Source organism: Gorilla gorilla, chromosome 19 (assembly GCF_029281585.2).
Source record: "Gorilla gorilla gorilla isolate KB3781 chromosome 19, NHGRI_mGorGor1-v2.1_pri, whole genome shotgun sequence".
Taxonomy (NCBI): Eukaryota; Metazoa; Chordata; class Mammalia; order Primates; family Hominidae; genus Gorilla; species Gorilla gorilla.
In genome coordinates this window covers 104,197,466-104,213,092 of record NC_073243.2, presented here as the reverse complement: position 1 = coordinate 104,213,092, position 15,627 = coordinate 104,197,466, and the positions used below count along the sequence as shown (strand labels likewise).

At 37.1% G+C, this 15,627-nt stretch overlaps 1 protein-coding gene across 2 annotated transcripts in view; it reads left to right on the top strand.

Moving 5' to 3' along the window:
* MTRR (5-methyltetrahydrofolate-homocysteine methyltransferase reductase) overlaps window positions 1-15,391 on the top strand; it is a 32,058-nt gene extending 16,667 nt beyond the window's left edge. For both annotated transcript variants that reach the window (XM_004059050.5, XM_055367537.2), the window contains exons 7-15: window positions 32-185; window positions 948-1,036; window positions 3,383-3,563; window positions 5,639-5,681; window positions 6,997-7,183; window positions 9,990-10,108; window positions 11,128-11,220; window positions 11,329-11,511; window positions 14,177-15,391. In XM_004059050.5, the coding sequence (XP_004059098.5) occupies window positions 32-185; window positions 948-1,036; window positions 3,383-3,563; window positions 5,639-5,681; window positions 6,997-7,183; window positions 9,990-10,108; window positions 11,128-11,220; window positions 11,329-11,511; window positions 14,177-14,321 (1,194 nt within the window). In that variant the 3' untranslated portion in view covers window positions 14,322-15,391. The remainder of the gene's footprint in view (window positions 1-31; window positions 186-947; window positions 1,037-3,382; window positions 3,564-5,638; window positions 5,682-6,996; window positions 7,184-9,989; window positions 10,109-11,127; window positions 11,221-11,328; window positions 11,512-14,176) is intronic.
* The last annotated feature ends 236 nt before the right edge of the window (window positions 15,392-15,627 follow it).

Below are 15,627 nucleotides of genomic sequence, written 5' to 3'. Positions count from 1 at the left end.
TTTTTTTTTTTTCATTTTGGCTCTTCTCTAGAATACAGACTTTTCCTATCAGCCTGGAGATGGCTTCAGTGTGATCTGCCCTAACAGTGATTCTGAGGTACAAAGCCTACTCCAAAGACTGCAGCTTGAAGATAAAAGAGAGCACTGCATCCTTTTGAAAGTAAAGGCAGACACAAAGAAGAAAGGTAACAGCCCTGATGCTGTGACATTGGGGTGTTGTGGGCCAGTGGACTGGAGCTGATGGTGAGAGTGTGGCTCTAAGGTTCAGGGTCCTGTGTGGTGGCCGCACAGATGCCTGGGGCTCAGCTGCGCATCAAGGTCCGGGAACACAGGCATACACTGGTATTGCTAGTTTCTTAACTTTCATGTTAATTGCACTGAATAAGAAGATAATGGATGTTCTGATTATTGGACATTTGTGGACATGAAAACTGAGTGTAAATGTAGTTTTTGAGAAGCATTGGCCTAGGTTATTTTTAAAAATTCTTTTCCTGTTATGTTTACTTCTCATAGTATGTTTGTTTTTGCTCATTTATTATATAAAATAATTGCTTTTTCCATAATTAAGATAAGTTATTTATTTTTCAAAATATAAATATATTATTTACTTAGAATCTTGAAGTAGTCCTAAATTGATTTTTTGAGAATAATAATGCTAATGGAGTACTGCTGTCTTTTTAGCTTTCTGTTCCTTAATTTTAAATAATTTTCCTTTCTTTTATTTGGCCTATCTTGAATTTATAGTCTTTTTATGTTTTTGTAAGGCGGAGTTTTTTTTACTGTATTCATTTTGGGGAATTTTTTTGGCTGAATAAACATTGCCACAAGTCATGTTGCACTTTGATGTACTGTAAAGTACTACAGTAATTGTGTTTTGGGGAGTGTGTAAAACATTTTATTCTTCATCTTCTATGTCATGAACCCCTTTCCCATCTTTACCTGAAAAGGAGCTGCCTTACCCCAGCATATACCTGCAGGATGTTCTCTCCAGTTCATTTTTACCTGGTGTCTTGAAATCCGAGCAATTCCTAAAAAGGTATTTTTTTCTGTCTTCTTCAGGTAACTATTTTAAAATATGCTTAGTTTTATTTAGGATTGATTAAACAAATTTAGAATATGCCCTTTGCAGTCTTAAAAAATGTGATCTTGATAGCATGTTTTTAATATTAGTTCCCAAGGGTGTGTGCTGTCGTCGTAACTATCATCTACGAATCTTTTTATGTTGTATTTGCATTTAAATTTTTGTTTTCTGTTGAAATGAGGGCTTAAATAGGGCTTTTTCTTAGTCTAAATAGGGCTTTTTCTTTGTCTTACTTTTACTAATTATTAACTACGTAGCACATTCCACAGTGATGGAGGTGACTGCAGTTGACCTTGAGGATTCCCCCCAGCCACCACTTGCCACTTCCTACAGTTGTTAAGATCTACTTTGTGTAATACTACATAACTATTTATTGCTGTAACAGAATGCTTCAGGAAAAATGGAAGGGTTTTAGTAGGTAATAATCAATTTTTATGTGAACTTGGAGGTAGAATAATCCACTAGATGTCAGTATTGTACCGGGAACTGTTTTTTTTAAAACTACTTGTAACTAATTTCTTCTAACCAGCTCCCGGAAGTGGCCATTAATGGATAAAATTTTTCAAATGTGCCTTGCCACGCTTGTATTGTCAGTGAGCATAAAGAGTGTTATAATTAGGCCACCATCTCCCCAGTGTGGTTTTCGTGTCATTTTATTAATGTGTTTATTGCATTTCTAGTCTTGGGTGAGTAAAGTACTTTAGAGAGAGGCTCAGCTCTCTAAATATATATATATATTTTTTTTTTATATATATATATATATTTTTTTTTTATATATATATATTCCATCTTCCTTTCCTGGTAATCAGCTCGAGTTGTAATTTGAGTATTTAGAATTAATTTACTGTAATGAAAGCTTACCGATTAAGTCACAATTTTGGTTCAGCTCTACCCTTTTAAAATTTGTGTAAAGTGTGTGTGTATGTCTGTATATGTGTATATATATGTGTGTGTATATATGTGTGTGTATGTATATAGTTGTGTGTGTGTATGTGTGTGTGTATATATATATATATATATATATATATATATACACATGGGTTTTTTTCAAAAATAGTATGCTCATTGGAAAAATTCTGGATACAGAAATAAATAACCCAGGAAACCAAAGTATTTTATAATCAAACCCTCTGAGTTAACACTTGAATTTTGTTTTCCTGAGGAAAACATGGGTATCCATATTATATGTGCTGTTCTATAACTTGCCTTTTTAACTTAAATCAAGAATCTATATATTTCAGGATGGAAAGAGTTTTAATGGATACTATGGATACACCATTATTTGTTGATGTAATTATGGGCAATTGAGTCATTTTCGCTTTTTCACTATTAAAAAAGGCACACTTTCTTGTACTGTATCAATTTTTGAACACTTACTTGAAGTATATTTGTAAAACAAATTCCTTGGAGTAGAATTGCTGTTTTAAAAATATTTACATTTTAAATTGTAGTAATGTTTGTCAGGTTTGTCATCTTGTTCTCCAAAAACAGTGCAGTATTTCCTGTTGTAGTACCATAAAGTTTTTGTAGTTCTAAAGTGAAAAAAGTATGTTAAAGGAAAAATTGTCACTGTTTTAGCTTTTAATTTAGGAGACTGTATTGGCTTTAGAATTTACAAACTGTTATTGGTAGATTTTTTATTATCTTGCCAAAGTCTTTGCAGAGATTTGGGGTGTCCATTCAGCAGTGTTTCCTGAGTCCTTGTTTTTGTTCAACGCTGAGTTTGGCACTTGGAGGAACACGTGTAATTTGTTAGTGTCCAGGTATTTTAGACAGAGATTCTTCAGCCAAACCTTTGGAAACCTGTGACTCCTTTGGGAACAGTGATTTTGTCCTCCCTGTTAAGGAAGTCCAGGACACAATCATCTTGAGCCATGGAATTTAAAGTAGCAGTACCCATTAGCATTTCACGTAACATTTGATGCAGATAATTACTGAAGTGCTTTGTTCCTAAAGAGCCCTTGAGAAATAAGCTATGTCTGCATGTAATTAATAACTTGTAATTGCATTGAAATAAAAAATTCTTACTAGCAAGTTTGATGTTTTGTTCAGGAGTTTAGACTTTGAGAATAGAGATTCAGAATTTTATTAGTTTTATTTATTTATATTGTGGAATTTTTCTAACAGGTCAACATTAAAGCAAATGGTAAATTAAATTCCCTCCTCCTGACAATAGCTCCTAGTGGCTTTCTCATTTTTTCTTGGGTAATTGGGTGCATCCCCAGGCAGACATTTAACTGAATATTCTAATAGCTCTACCCACAAATTGTGTCATAATTTAAGGCGGGCTCCTTTTTGTAGGCATTTTTGCGAGCCCTTGTGGACTATACCAGTGACAGTGCTGAAAAGCGCAGGCTACAGGAGCTGTGCAGTAAACAAGGGGCAGCTGATTATAGCCGCTTTGTACGAGATGCCTGTGCCTGCTTGTTGGATCTCCTCCTCGCTTTCCCTTCTTGCCAGCCACCACTCAGTCTCCTGCTCGGTGAGTAGTCGCTTTCACAAGCACCGTGGTGGCTGTTCGTGCACTGGTAGGCGGGCCACCTTTCTGTAGTAAAGAAAATTTGCTGCTCTTGTCTTACCCTTGGTATCCTATGCCTAAAGAATATATCTAAATGAATGGTGGTGATTGGTAAGTAAACATCTTATATCTTGTCTTCAGGGTGCTGTGACTTCTGTGTGCCCTTCCAGAAGTCACAGAATTCCCCTTCCAGACTTTTGGTTTTCTTTTTTTTCCTTCCAGCAGTGTCACTATCATTTTCTCTCTTAATAGAGTCAGTTGTTACTCTCTTTTTTAGGCTCAGAATTGAGCATCTTTTCTAATTTAACTTTTTTCAGAAAGGTTGTTTAGCTAAATGTCTAAAAATGAGCTTCCTATAAAATTTTCTTTTTCAAAGCTAACGAACATCATATTTAATTGAAAGAGGCTGATGCAGTCTGTGCTGCGTGCAGAATGCAGAAATGCCCCCATCTGAGCAAGTCCAGATCGAGGGTCCTTCAAGAGCAAAAGGGGACTGTGTCGTACCAGTGCAAGTCAACATACTCATGGTACTGCCAGGCAGAGAACCATCATCCCATTTCAGATGAAAAGTAACCCATTTTTTTGCCCAGAGTGACTCTTCTAGTCCTTATACTCCAACAGAAGAGACCTCAGCATTGTCCCTGAGCAGTCGATGTCCTAGGACCTCTCTGTGGCTCTCAGGAAGGGATTGAAAATGCTTGCTAGGGGTGAAGACTAAGCGCTTTATAGGACTTCAAAGCCTTTATTACTTTCTTGTGCTCGTAACTTTGTCATCTCCTTTCCCATAGTGGTAAGTAGTCATGCCTTTAACATTTGCATTTTTCTTTGGTGACACCAAAATGTATATTGTCCTTTTTACTTTTGGGCCAGCAAGATCCTTTTCGATGCCCAGTACAATTAAAGGCACCCTTCTTTGCAAGTCAGGGCCTGATTTCTCCTCCTTTTTCTTAGTGTTTTTTCCACTTAGGACCTCCCCAAAATGGTAAGACCGTGTTGCTGAATGAGGCTGCTCTTCTCGCCATTCTGTCCTCAGGCTGGCCATGTCACCCTCTTCAGTGAAGTCTTCGAGAACCATCAGCAGGAATAGGATGACAGAACACAGGGTGGGGAGTTCTAAGGAGTATTAGAAAGTTCTCTTATCATATACTAATTTATTTCAATTCTTTTCGTAGATTTTTTGTTACCTTTTAGAATGTTTGTAACAATACCACGTTACGTAGTTATATAAAAAAATTAAAGTCATTGGGACTTATAAAAATTATATTATTTTCTAATTAAGAAAAATTAAAATATCTAAAGCTTGATATTAAGTTGAACACACTGCTAAACCTTATTTTGATGTTTAAAACTCTACGCCATTATACATAGACCTTTTCAAATTTTCGATTAAGTAACTGCTAAAAATAAAACATACCAAAACATAAAACATTTCAAAGTTTATTAGTGGATAGTTCAATATTTAAATACAGATTATTTAACCTGCTTTTGAAAGAATACCTACGTATTTTGAAATCACTGAATTTTTTTGATACATTTTTAAAAACCAAACTTTAATTATTTTAAATGTAAGATGGAAAATATTTCAAGCCTAAGCATTTTCAGTATTTCTTGAAAGAGTAGCCTTTAATCTTTTTGGGATCATGACTTTATTTTAAATCTGAAAACTGGGCACCTCCCTTCAGAAAACTGCACATACCTAGTAAGGGTTTGCTGAGCTCCTCACCTCTGAAGCCAACTTATGGACCCATTCCTAGAAGCCTTTGCTTTCAAAATTCGCCTTTGGGTAGAAATACTGATTTAAGAGTAGGAAAATGCATCTTACCTGGTTTTTAACTTTAGGAGTTGAAAGAAAAAATAGTAATATTTTACTTGAACACAAAGTTTATACGTGGGCTTAACTATGATTTAAAACTAGAACATGATTTATTTTGAGTATTCTAAATAAGACATGGAATTTTTTTTTTTTTTTTTTTTTTTTTTAGGTAAGGTTATTTTCAGTAGTAGTGAATTAATAATTGCTTGTTTTTATTTTTTTCTAGAACATCTTCCTAAACTTCAACCCAGACCATATTCGTGTGCAAGGTACTAATATTTATTCACATAATATATAGCATTGTTTTTCCAAAATCTTAGGACACTCAGGCTTCCAAATCCTTAGAGTTTACTAATTTATTCAGTGAAAACTTACCTGCTTTATGGAAGACAGTACCAGGCATAATAAAGCAGAAGAAGAATCACAGAGCTCCTGTCCTCTGGGACTTCATAGAATTTAACATCTTGGGTGGCTTCCCACGGCCCAGCGCTGTTTCCCCACTTAGGAGTCTCAGGCTCCTCCACATGCTTCCTGTGTTTGTGTGCCCAGCCACCTTCACTGAGTGGCAGCCGAAGGCAGGGGAGACAGAAAAGTTCCACTATAAAACATTTGATGAGTCAGGGCGTGGTGACTCACTCCTGTAATCCCAGCACTTTGGGAGGCCGAGGCGGGCGGATCATGAGGTCAGGAGATCAAGACCATCCTGGCTAACACGGTGAAACCCCGTCTCTACTAAAAATACAAAAAATTAGCCGGGCGTGGTGGCAGGCGCCTGTAGTCCCAGCTACTTGGGAGGCTGAGGCGGAAGAATGGCGTGAACCCGGGAGGTGGAGCTTGCAGTGAGCCAAGATCGTGCCACTGCATTCCAGCCTGGGCAACAGTGATACCCTGTCTCAAAAAAATAAAAAAAAAAACATTTGATGAGCACTGGCTTATAGGATTCTGCCTGTGGCCTTCGTTCCATTGCACAGCCTCTACCATTTTCCTGTCTGGCTCTCTGTTTTGCCTTTCAGTAATAATACAAGAAGGTGCACCATTCTTTTGGTTGAAAAGGGAATTAAGAATGAACTCAAGTTCTTTCGCATTATTTACCCTGTAATGTGAAAAGAAATCTACTTTTGTAGGGATGTCTTTTAAAGATGTTTTTACTTTGAATTTTTAGTTTTCTCCTTTCTGGGTGTATACTTCAGTCACTTTCAAGTTTTATGATCTTACCAGTAGATAATGTATGGATATTTGTTAGAATTTATCCCCATTTCTTCACATCTTTATAATAAATATTGAGTGAATGAATCCTTTACATGAAGATCCTTAGGGCATATTAGTTTTTATAAATCTCATCTAGTCCTAGTGCAAGCAAATAAAATTGGAAACTTTCTTGAATAACAAAATGTAGGGTGTGAGAGTGTGAAGGTTGGGGGCAGTTTTTAATTACGTAATAATGGCTTTCCTCTGTGAGGATTTGGAAGGTAGATTAGAGCCTATAAAGAAATATTTCTAAACTGAATAAAAAAAGGATTGGTTTGACCCATATGTGTAGTAGTACTGATATCGAGTTCAAAACTTGTCTGTGTATCTTTGCAGCTCAAGTTTATTTCACCCAGGAAAGCTCCATTTTGTCTTCAACATTGTGGAATTTCTGTCTACTGCCACAACAGAGGTTCTGCGGAAGGGAGTGTGTACAGGCTGGCTGGCCTTGTTGGTTGCTTCAGTTCTTCAGCCAAACATACATGCATCCCATGAAGACAGCGGGAAAGCCCTGGCTCCTAAGGTAAGAAATTAGTACCTTAACCTCAGCATTGTTAACTCATACTCTTTGTTTGATTAGAAAAAACAGTGTTGTCTCACCCACATCATTCATTACTATCATAAGAAAATTTATGCTGTTCTTGAATTTTAAAATCTCTATTGCAAGAGCAGAAAACTGTTTACTTCCATGTACTCTTTAACTAGTGTGTGTATTTTCTGAATGTATAAAGCATGAATTTTATATAGTACGGTCTTTGCTTGTCCTATTCGTGGAAAAGAAGACCTTTTATGTTGATATTCTTGGTACATTGGCCTGGGGAGGGGTGGAGAACAGTCTAGGAAGTATTTAAGGGGGGTGATGAGAGACAGTCTCATTTTATGTTTAAGATGTATACTGCCTCTCAAATAAGTAGTTTTACATTGGGAGTCTGAGGGCAACTAAAGATTAATTTTATATTGTCCAATTTTGGCTAGTAGGATTCCCTCATCCCTGTTTCTCTGCTTTTCTTATCTGTGGTGTCTGACATCTGAACTTGTGCCATTATTGAGAAGACATATGGCTGTAAATACTTTTACAACACCTAGGAGTAAAAGGTTATGTGATTTTCTCAACAGATTGTGGACACTTTACACTTGGACTCAGTGACATCTTTTTATGTTTTGATATGGCACTCAGCAGAATTTCGAGACCACGTGTGTAGGCAACAATTTAAAGTTGTCCACAAGAATGGTTGAAATACAGCAACATTTCAGGCTTTATCATGAAGTCCTCTTTCTTCATGGTAATGAAGAAATCAGTGATTCACTTGGAGTGTTGTCTTAGGAGAAGTTTGTTTTCTTTATTAAGAGTTGAAGGGTTCATAGACCTCAATAGTGGGGATTAGGACTTCTTGGGATATACTTGAGAGGATAAGGGATGATTGCTGCTTGAAATTGCCATTTAACTTGATATTTTTCCAGTCTGCTGCCTGGAACAGAGAGATGCTTTATTGTGTTCTCTATACATCATGTATTCATTATACATCAAAATATTAGGAACCTTACAGAAACTTTCTTTTTTGAGAAGAAATAGTACTGATATACAAGTATATGTCACTTGGTGATTGTATAAAGATAGCAGATGATCTCCAGAACATTAAAAACAATGTGTGTCCATCATGTATCGTAAACACTAAGCATGGGTGCCTTTCACCTACTCCTCCTTTCCTCCCTCCCTCTCTTCTTCCTTCCCCATTTTAACAGATTTTTATTAACTATCCAATCTATATGCAGTAGAAGTGCAGATATGAAGGATATAATTTAAAACTATCTGAAATTACCTGTGCTTGTGTTTTATTACAAATTATACAGAATGTTGACTTTTGCAAGACCTATCACACGCCCTGCCCTACTATGGCGGATAGTACAGTTATTCACAGATTAACCCTGCCACTGATGTTCAGCCTGGCTGTGTGAACAGAAGGACATCTGCCACATCTAAGCAGGAGCACTAAGCCTGTGGGCGTGGTGTAGCTTGGCTCTCTTCTTCCTATCTGCCATGATATTCTCTCCACATAGACCCCCAAGTGAAGCAGCCCCACAGCCTTCGAGGAAGAGAGCCCCAGAACGTAGAAAGTGTGCTGTTATCACAGGATCTTTGTACATGTGTTTTTCTTTTCTGCCAGGAACATGCTCTGGCATGGCTAACTCCCTTGATTCAGATCGTGGTCAAAGGTCTCCTTGTAGACATGGGCCTTCTTTGACATTGGTGTTTGAATTAGCAGCTCACTGCCACACCCATCATTTCCTTACCCTGTGTAATTTTGCTTCCTAAGACATTGGGAAGTCATTACCCATCATTCTGTGGATATATGTGATAATGTGTATGTTTATTTTCTTTTCCTTCCACTAGAATGTAAGTTCCATAAAGACAGGGGCATTGTTTTGTTCATTTCTGTATCCTTAATGCCTGTCATAGTGAATACTTTCAGTAAATCTGTTAAATGAATGAAGCAAAGAAGGCTAATGTAATGTTAACTAGTTTCATTCCCAAGTAAGAGCAGTAATGAGGCACAGCTTTGCCATTCCTTCATTTAAAAGGTATGGTGTTCAGGCTCGTCATTACTTCCTACAGTTGTCCTTGAGTTAAAAGTTAAAATGTATACAGTTACACCACCATGCAAGGTGGAGGGGAATCCTGTCATTCTTAAATCTTGGTATCAGTATGACTTTTGCATATGACAGTGTAACTGGAAGTGAAACATACTCAGATTGATTCAGAAATATCTTTTGAAATTTTAACAAAAAGATTTTGATAATTATATGATTTGTTTAGTTATAACAAAAATAATTCTGGGTAATATTGGACCCAGAATAGCAAATACAGCACCATTATCTGGAATATTTGGAGCAGCCCCTCAATTTCTTTTTAAGGTGCCTGACTTTTATTTAAAATTTTTCAACCTCATCGTGATGCTAATCTTTATTGTCTTCATATTTAGGGTACATTTCTCCATAATATATACTGTTGTCTGCCCACCAGAAAGCAGATCTTAACGTAGACCAAGAAACATGATTTGATTATCTATTTAGAGATCTACCTCAAAGACACCATGCCTATCATTTTTTAAAACATTTTTTATTTGAATAGAAAAGAAAAATTTGCAAGACAAACTTCTTTCTGTAGTGACAAATGTGCTCATGGTTTCAATAAAATCTGATGCCACTATTTAGTGATGTTTCTTTGATGGGAATTTTCCCTTTCTGATTTGTTTAGCAAAGATCATCTTGATTATATACTCTTGCCTAGGTTTTCTTTCATACTTACCACATTTGATGTAATATTTCAGATATCCATCTCTCCTCGAACAACAAATTCTTTCCACTTACCAGATGACCCCTCAATCCCTATCATAATGGTGGGTCCAGGAACCGGCATAGCCCCGTTTATTGGGTTCCTACAACATAGGTATGTTCTTTTTTTGGCTAATGGGAAAATATATTCCTGAGTAACCGTTTTTGTTTCTTTAGTCATTTTGAGGATAATTGGACTTTGATTGTAAAATTTTTATTTGAAAAATTATTATTCAATGTGCGATAACATAATTTGTCACCATGGGAAAAGTAAACACACAATGTTGTAGAGATTGTGCTTTGTACTAGAACTTCCTTTTTTACTGTGGCATTTTTAGTTTTTTCTTTTCTCAGCTACACTGTGGTTTATAGCGTATGTGGTTGGGGACAAATACTGGGCATACCTTCGTACTGTGATGATATACAACTTTTGTATCTGTCCCTTAATTGGATACAATTGGTAGTGACAGAGATCCAATTTTAGTAAAAGTTTCAACATTAAACTCAAACATCAGTAATTTTCAACAGAGTATTAATAAGTTTAACTTCATATCAGAACAGAAGTATTTGATATGAAATAAGTAAAATAAAATTGTACTTCTGTTTATATTTGTGAAGTAATGAGCAAGTCTTAGGTACTATTTGTCAGATAGTAGAGTCCTGTCCTTCGGACAGTTATTTTATTTCGTTTTAATTTTTTCCTTAAGCAAAAGCATAATCACAGATGTCTCTGTCTCATCAGTGTGTTCACCATTTCGTAGACACTTTACACATTCTGCCTTTAACAGCCCTGAGCCACTTTTCCATAGTACAAGTTCATTTATTCATAAAATTGCTATTAATGTTATTGAATGTAGAACTCTCTCTAGATCTCACAGTGTGATACTTTGAATTGTCCTCATTTTGTGTATGTCGTATGTAGCTGCCTCTCCACACACTTGCCTAGTGTGGCATCTGCTCGAGTGGCCATGACAGCCTGTGGAGAGTAAAATGCTAATTAAATGACTGAATGTTCAATTGCAGAGATGGATTTTACAAATCCGTCTGAGTTTGTTGGTGGTAGTTCCTAATGAAAGAGATTGGTTTTACATATTCTTTATATCACACACCTAAACTTTTTTTTTTTCCACTTAGAGAGAAACTCCAAGAACAACACCCAGATGGAAATTTTGGAGCAATGTGGTTGTTTTTTGGCTGCAGGCATAAGGATAGGGATTATCTATTCAGGTATTGTACAATTCCAGTATTGTACTCAACCACTGAGTGTACAATTCTAATTCTCAGACTTTTTCAGCTTGACAACCTTTTAGTGATCCATTATATATTATATTTCAGAAAAGAGCTCAGACATTTCCTTAAGCATGGGATCTTAACTCATCTAAAGGTTTCCTTCTCAAGAGATGCTCCTGTTGGGGAGGAGGAAGCCCCAGCAAAGTATGTGCAAGACAACATCCAGCTTCATGGCCAGCAGGTGGCGAGAATCCTCCTCCAGGAGAACGGCCATATTTATGTGTGTGGGTGAGTCATTATCGTGCCTAAGTCGGGTAGGAGAGGGCCATCAGTGATGTCTGTAGAAGAAACAAAGGACTGAGAAGCCAATAATCTAGATATGTAGGGATAAGACATTTGATTCTTAAGTACAGGAATAGAAATAACAGTTCTGAAATGATTTTGACATATTTAATAGCCCAGAAGTTGTTATTATCAGGGAAATAGTGGTGAAAGTTAATGCTTGCATTGTACATTCTTGGTACCATTTACCTACCTGTTTTTAGCCTCTGAAAATTACACTCATGTTACTACATTAATCATGTGACTTGAAATCTCCAGATTGATTTTGTTGTATATAAGAATAGGTGATTTGTGCTGTTGTGAACTATTGATAAGTAAGAAAGAAAAAGTATGATTTTTGATGCTGAGAATGTGGATACTAGGATTCTTTTTCTTCTAGGCATAATTCGTGGTGATAAAGTTGAAACATTCTGTGTTACTAAATTTGATCTACTTTCTGAGGCAAGATCTGTTACAGGAACCCGTAATTGCCATAGAAAAATTGTTTAATGCTTATTTGCTTATTTTGATGAGACTTAAAAAATTTCTGCTGGTTAAAAAGGAGTTTTGAAGTAAGAAATTCACTTTTTCATCCAAACACATTCCTAGGATTTAACACATTCTCTAAGTCAGGTTCTTTTTTTTTTCAACTGTAATGCAGAAGACAACATACTGGCATTGTGACCCAGAACATATGGATAAAGATAATTGAAACAAGTTTCATGAAACAAAGCAACATTTTCTGTTTAGTTTTTATAACACATTCTGATCATTTCTCTTCCATTTTATTTAGTTTGCTTTAAAAGCTAGCTTTGGCTACTAAGTTAATTTCATGTCCTTTCAATAGATTTTGACTCCTAATTGAAAAACATTGCTTTAGGTCAATAAAGGGCAGAAATTCTAGACATTGTTTTGGTTTACATTTTCCTTTGCTTTTAATGAAGTATTTAATCTGCATTTCATTTGGCGAGGACAGTGTCATCGGTGGTCAAATACAGGCTGGAGTTTTAGAGATGCACCTCTAAATAGTAGAGGCAGAGTTCATTGTACAGATCACAGATAACTGGTCATTGAGAACTTGGAGAATATCTTAAATGTCCAGACTCCTAAAACATTATTCCAGAAATAGCTCCTCCCAATCACTGGTGCTTTACTTGTCACATTTGTGAAATGCACTTGGAAGCATTAATAGCAGTGGTCAGAGGGCTCAGAAGGAAACCCTGGGGCACTTGAATATTGATCGTCCGTCAGGGAAGCAGGAACAAAGTAGACAGAAGGAACAGCCACTGAAGAAGCAAAATTGTCCCAAAGCCAAGAGGGCGCTGTTTCAGGGAGGGAGCCTGTACTGCTGATGAGTCAAATGAGAAGACAGCGGAGCAGGATCGTGGGGTATAAGTTCCCTGAGAATAGTGGAGAGGAGAGCCTCTTGAGACAGGTGAGACAGACACCTCTCAAGAAATTTCACTGTGAGGGGCCAGGACATGTTCAGTTCCTAACATGGTAGAGTCTTGTCTGACACTTCGCTTCATTCAGCAAACACCTGAGTGCTGACTAAGCGCTTGGGGCATATTCAGATGTCGATAGATACGAGGATATATTAGTTTTTCTGTTGAGGAATACCTGAGACTAAAGAAAAGAGATTTAATGGGCTCATGGTTTAGGCTGTAGAGGAAACATGGTGCCAGCACCTGCTTCTGGTGAAGACCCCAGGAAGCTTCCACTCTGACAGAAGGCAAAGGGGGAGCAGGCACCTCACACGGCAAGAGAGGGAGCAAGAGGTAGGGGGAGGTGCCACACTCTCAAATAGCCAGATCTCTCAGGAACTCAGAGGGAGAACTCACTCATTACAGCGAGCATAGCATCAAGCCATTCATGAGGCACCTGCCCCCATGATCCAGACGCCTCCCACCAAGCCCCACTTCTAACACTGGGAACCACATTTTAACATAAAGATTTGGAGAGGGCACACATCCAAACTGTATCAGAGGATAAGTGAGTTACAGTTCCTACCCTCAAACAACTTACTCCCTGGTGAGAAAGCTACATATAAACAGACGTTTCTAACGTCGGAAGTGTTCCAGAGAGGACTGCAAGAGCACCCAGGAGGGGTACTGCCCCTTTCTTGTAAATTGAAGAGTTAAGATGTAGAAGCACTTCAAAAGGACCTGGCACATAGTAAGTCCTCAATAAAGGTGTCTGTTACTAACTGTATGTGTATAAAGACCTAGAAGTGTGCGAGAGATCTGGCTCCCTTCAGGAGCACGAGTCTACTGTGTGCTTTGAGAGTGGAGGGCAGGGAATGAGGGATGAGCCAGCAGGTGGGCCGGAGCCAGGCGGGACCTCAGATGCTTCTCTGACACCTAGGAAATCCTTGGCCTACTGTCGGGACCTGGAGCCTGTGGAGGATTGGGAGCTGTAGAACCGTGTGGTCAGCTCTGTCTCCTAGAACAGTCAACGTAGGCAAAGGCCTGGCCTGGGCATGAGTGAGGCTGGGAGATCTGTGTGAGATGTTCCGAGAAGAGGGAGGGAAGAACTATGGTGGTACAGTCAAAAGGAATTAGACTTGTGAATTAAGGAGGATTTAGTAAAAATGCCTGTTTGTAAGCAGTCATCTTATTATTTTCTTTTCTAGAGATGCAAAGAATATGGCCAAGGATGTACATGATGCCCTTGTGGAAATAATAAGCAAAGAGGTTGGAGTTGAAAAACTAGAAGCAATGAAAACCCTGGCCACTTTAAAAGAAGAAAAACGCTATCTTCAGGATATTTGGTCATAAAACCAGAAATTAAAGAAAGAGAATTAAGCTTTTTTGACTGAAAGTACTAAAAGTCAGCTTTACTGGTGCCGAGACTTTAAATTTTCAAAAGAAAATTTTCTTTCAACATTTCTTGAAGGACATGGATTGGGGATTGGATCATTTAACAATATAACAAAACTTCCTGATTTGATTTTACGTATCTTCTATCTACGCCCTTCCTGTGCCTGTGACTCTCCCCAGATTGCCCTGTTGCCTTGAGCTCTTCTGAGCTAAGGCAGCCTTCAGTCCCTATCAATGCCTCCTTTACTTCCCAGAGAACTTCACAGAGACTCTGTCCTTCCATGCAAAGTCTTCCTGAAATAGGGAGACTGACTGAGTAGCTCATTCTTGTGACTTACAGTGCCAACATTTAAAAAAATATGAAAATGATTTATTTTTATATGATGTATACCCATAAAGAATGCTCATATTAATGTACTTAAATTACACATGTAGAGCGTATCTGTTATATGTTTATGTAACTATCAAATGGTTATTTGTTACTAAAGCTATATTTATGATAAAAAATATTTTAGGATAATTGCCTACAGAGGGATTTATTTTTATGATGCTGGAAATATGAAATGTATTTTAAAATTTCACTCTGGCATATGATTTATCTATCACCATTACTTTTTTTTAAGTCACAATTTCAGAATTTGGGGACATTTACATTCAATTTACAGGTACCAGTACGTACATATTTTAGTAAAAAGACACAACCTTTTTCTTCTCTTTTCACTCCTTTTATTTCTGCTGCTTGGCACATTTTTGAGTTTTCCCACATTATTTGTCTCCATGATACCACTCAAGCAGTGTCCTGGACCTAAAATACTGACTTTAGTTAGTATCCTTGGATTTTTAGATTCCCAATGTCTAATTCCCTGTTATAATTTGCCCAAACAAAACAAATGTTATGATAACCTTTCTCCACTGTTCTAATATATATTGTATTTTTATTTGATAGCTTGGGATTTAAAACATTTCTGTTGAAGGCTTTTGATCCTTTTGAGAAATAAAGATCTGAAAGAAATGGCATAATCTTAAAACTTGGTAAGTTTTTGTGGCTGTGTAATCTCTTCATTATTATATATTTTATAATAGAAACCAGTCTAAAAATATGGGATAGGAAAATATACTAAGCAAGTACTATGTAACATACATAATTACATGTGTAAGTTGTATGTATCAGCCAAGATACACTTAAGGTGAAAACATTAAAAGAGACAAAAATATTCCTTATTAATAAGATACAACAATCAAGAACTTGTGTCCACCTACCAAT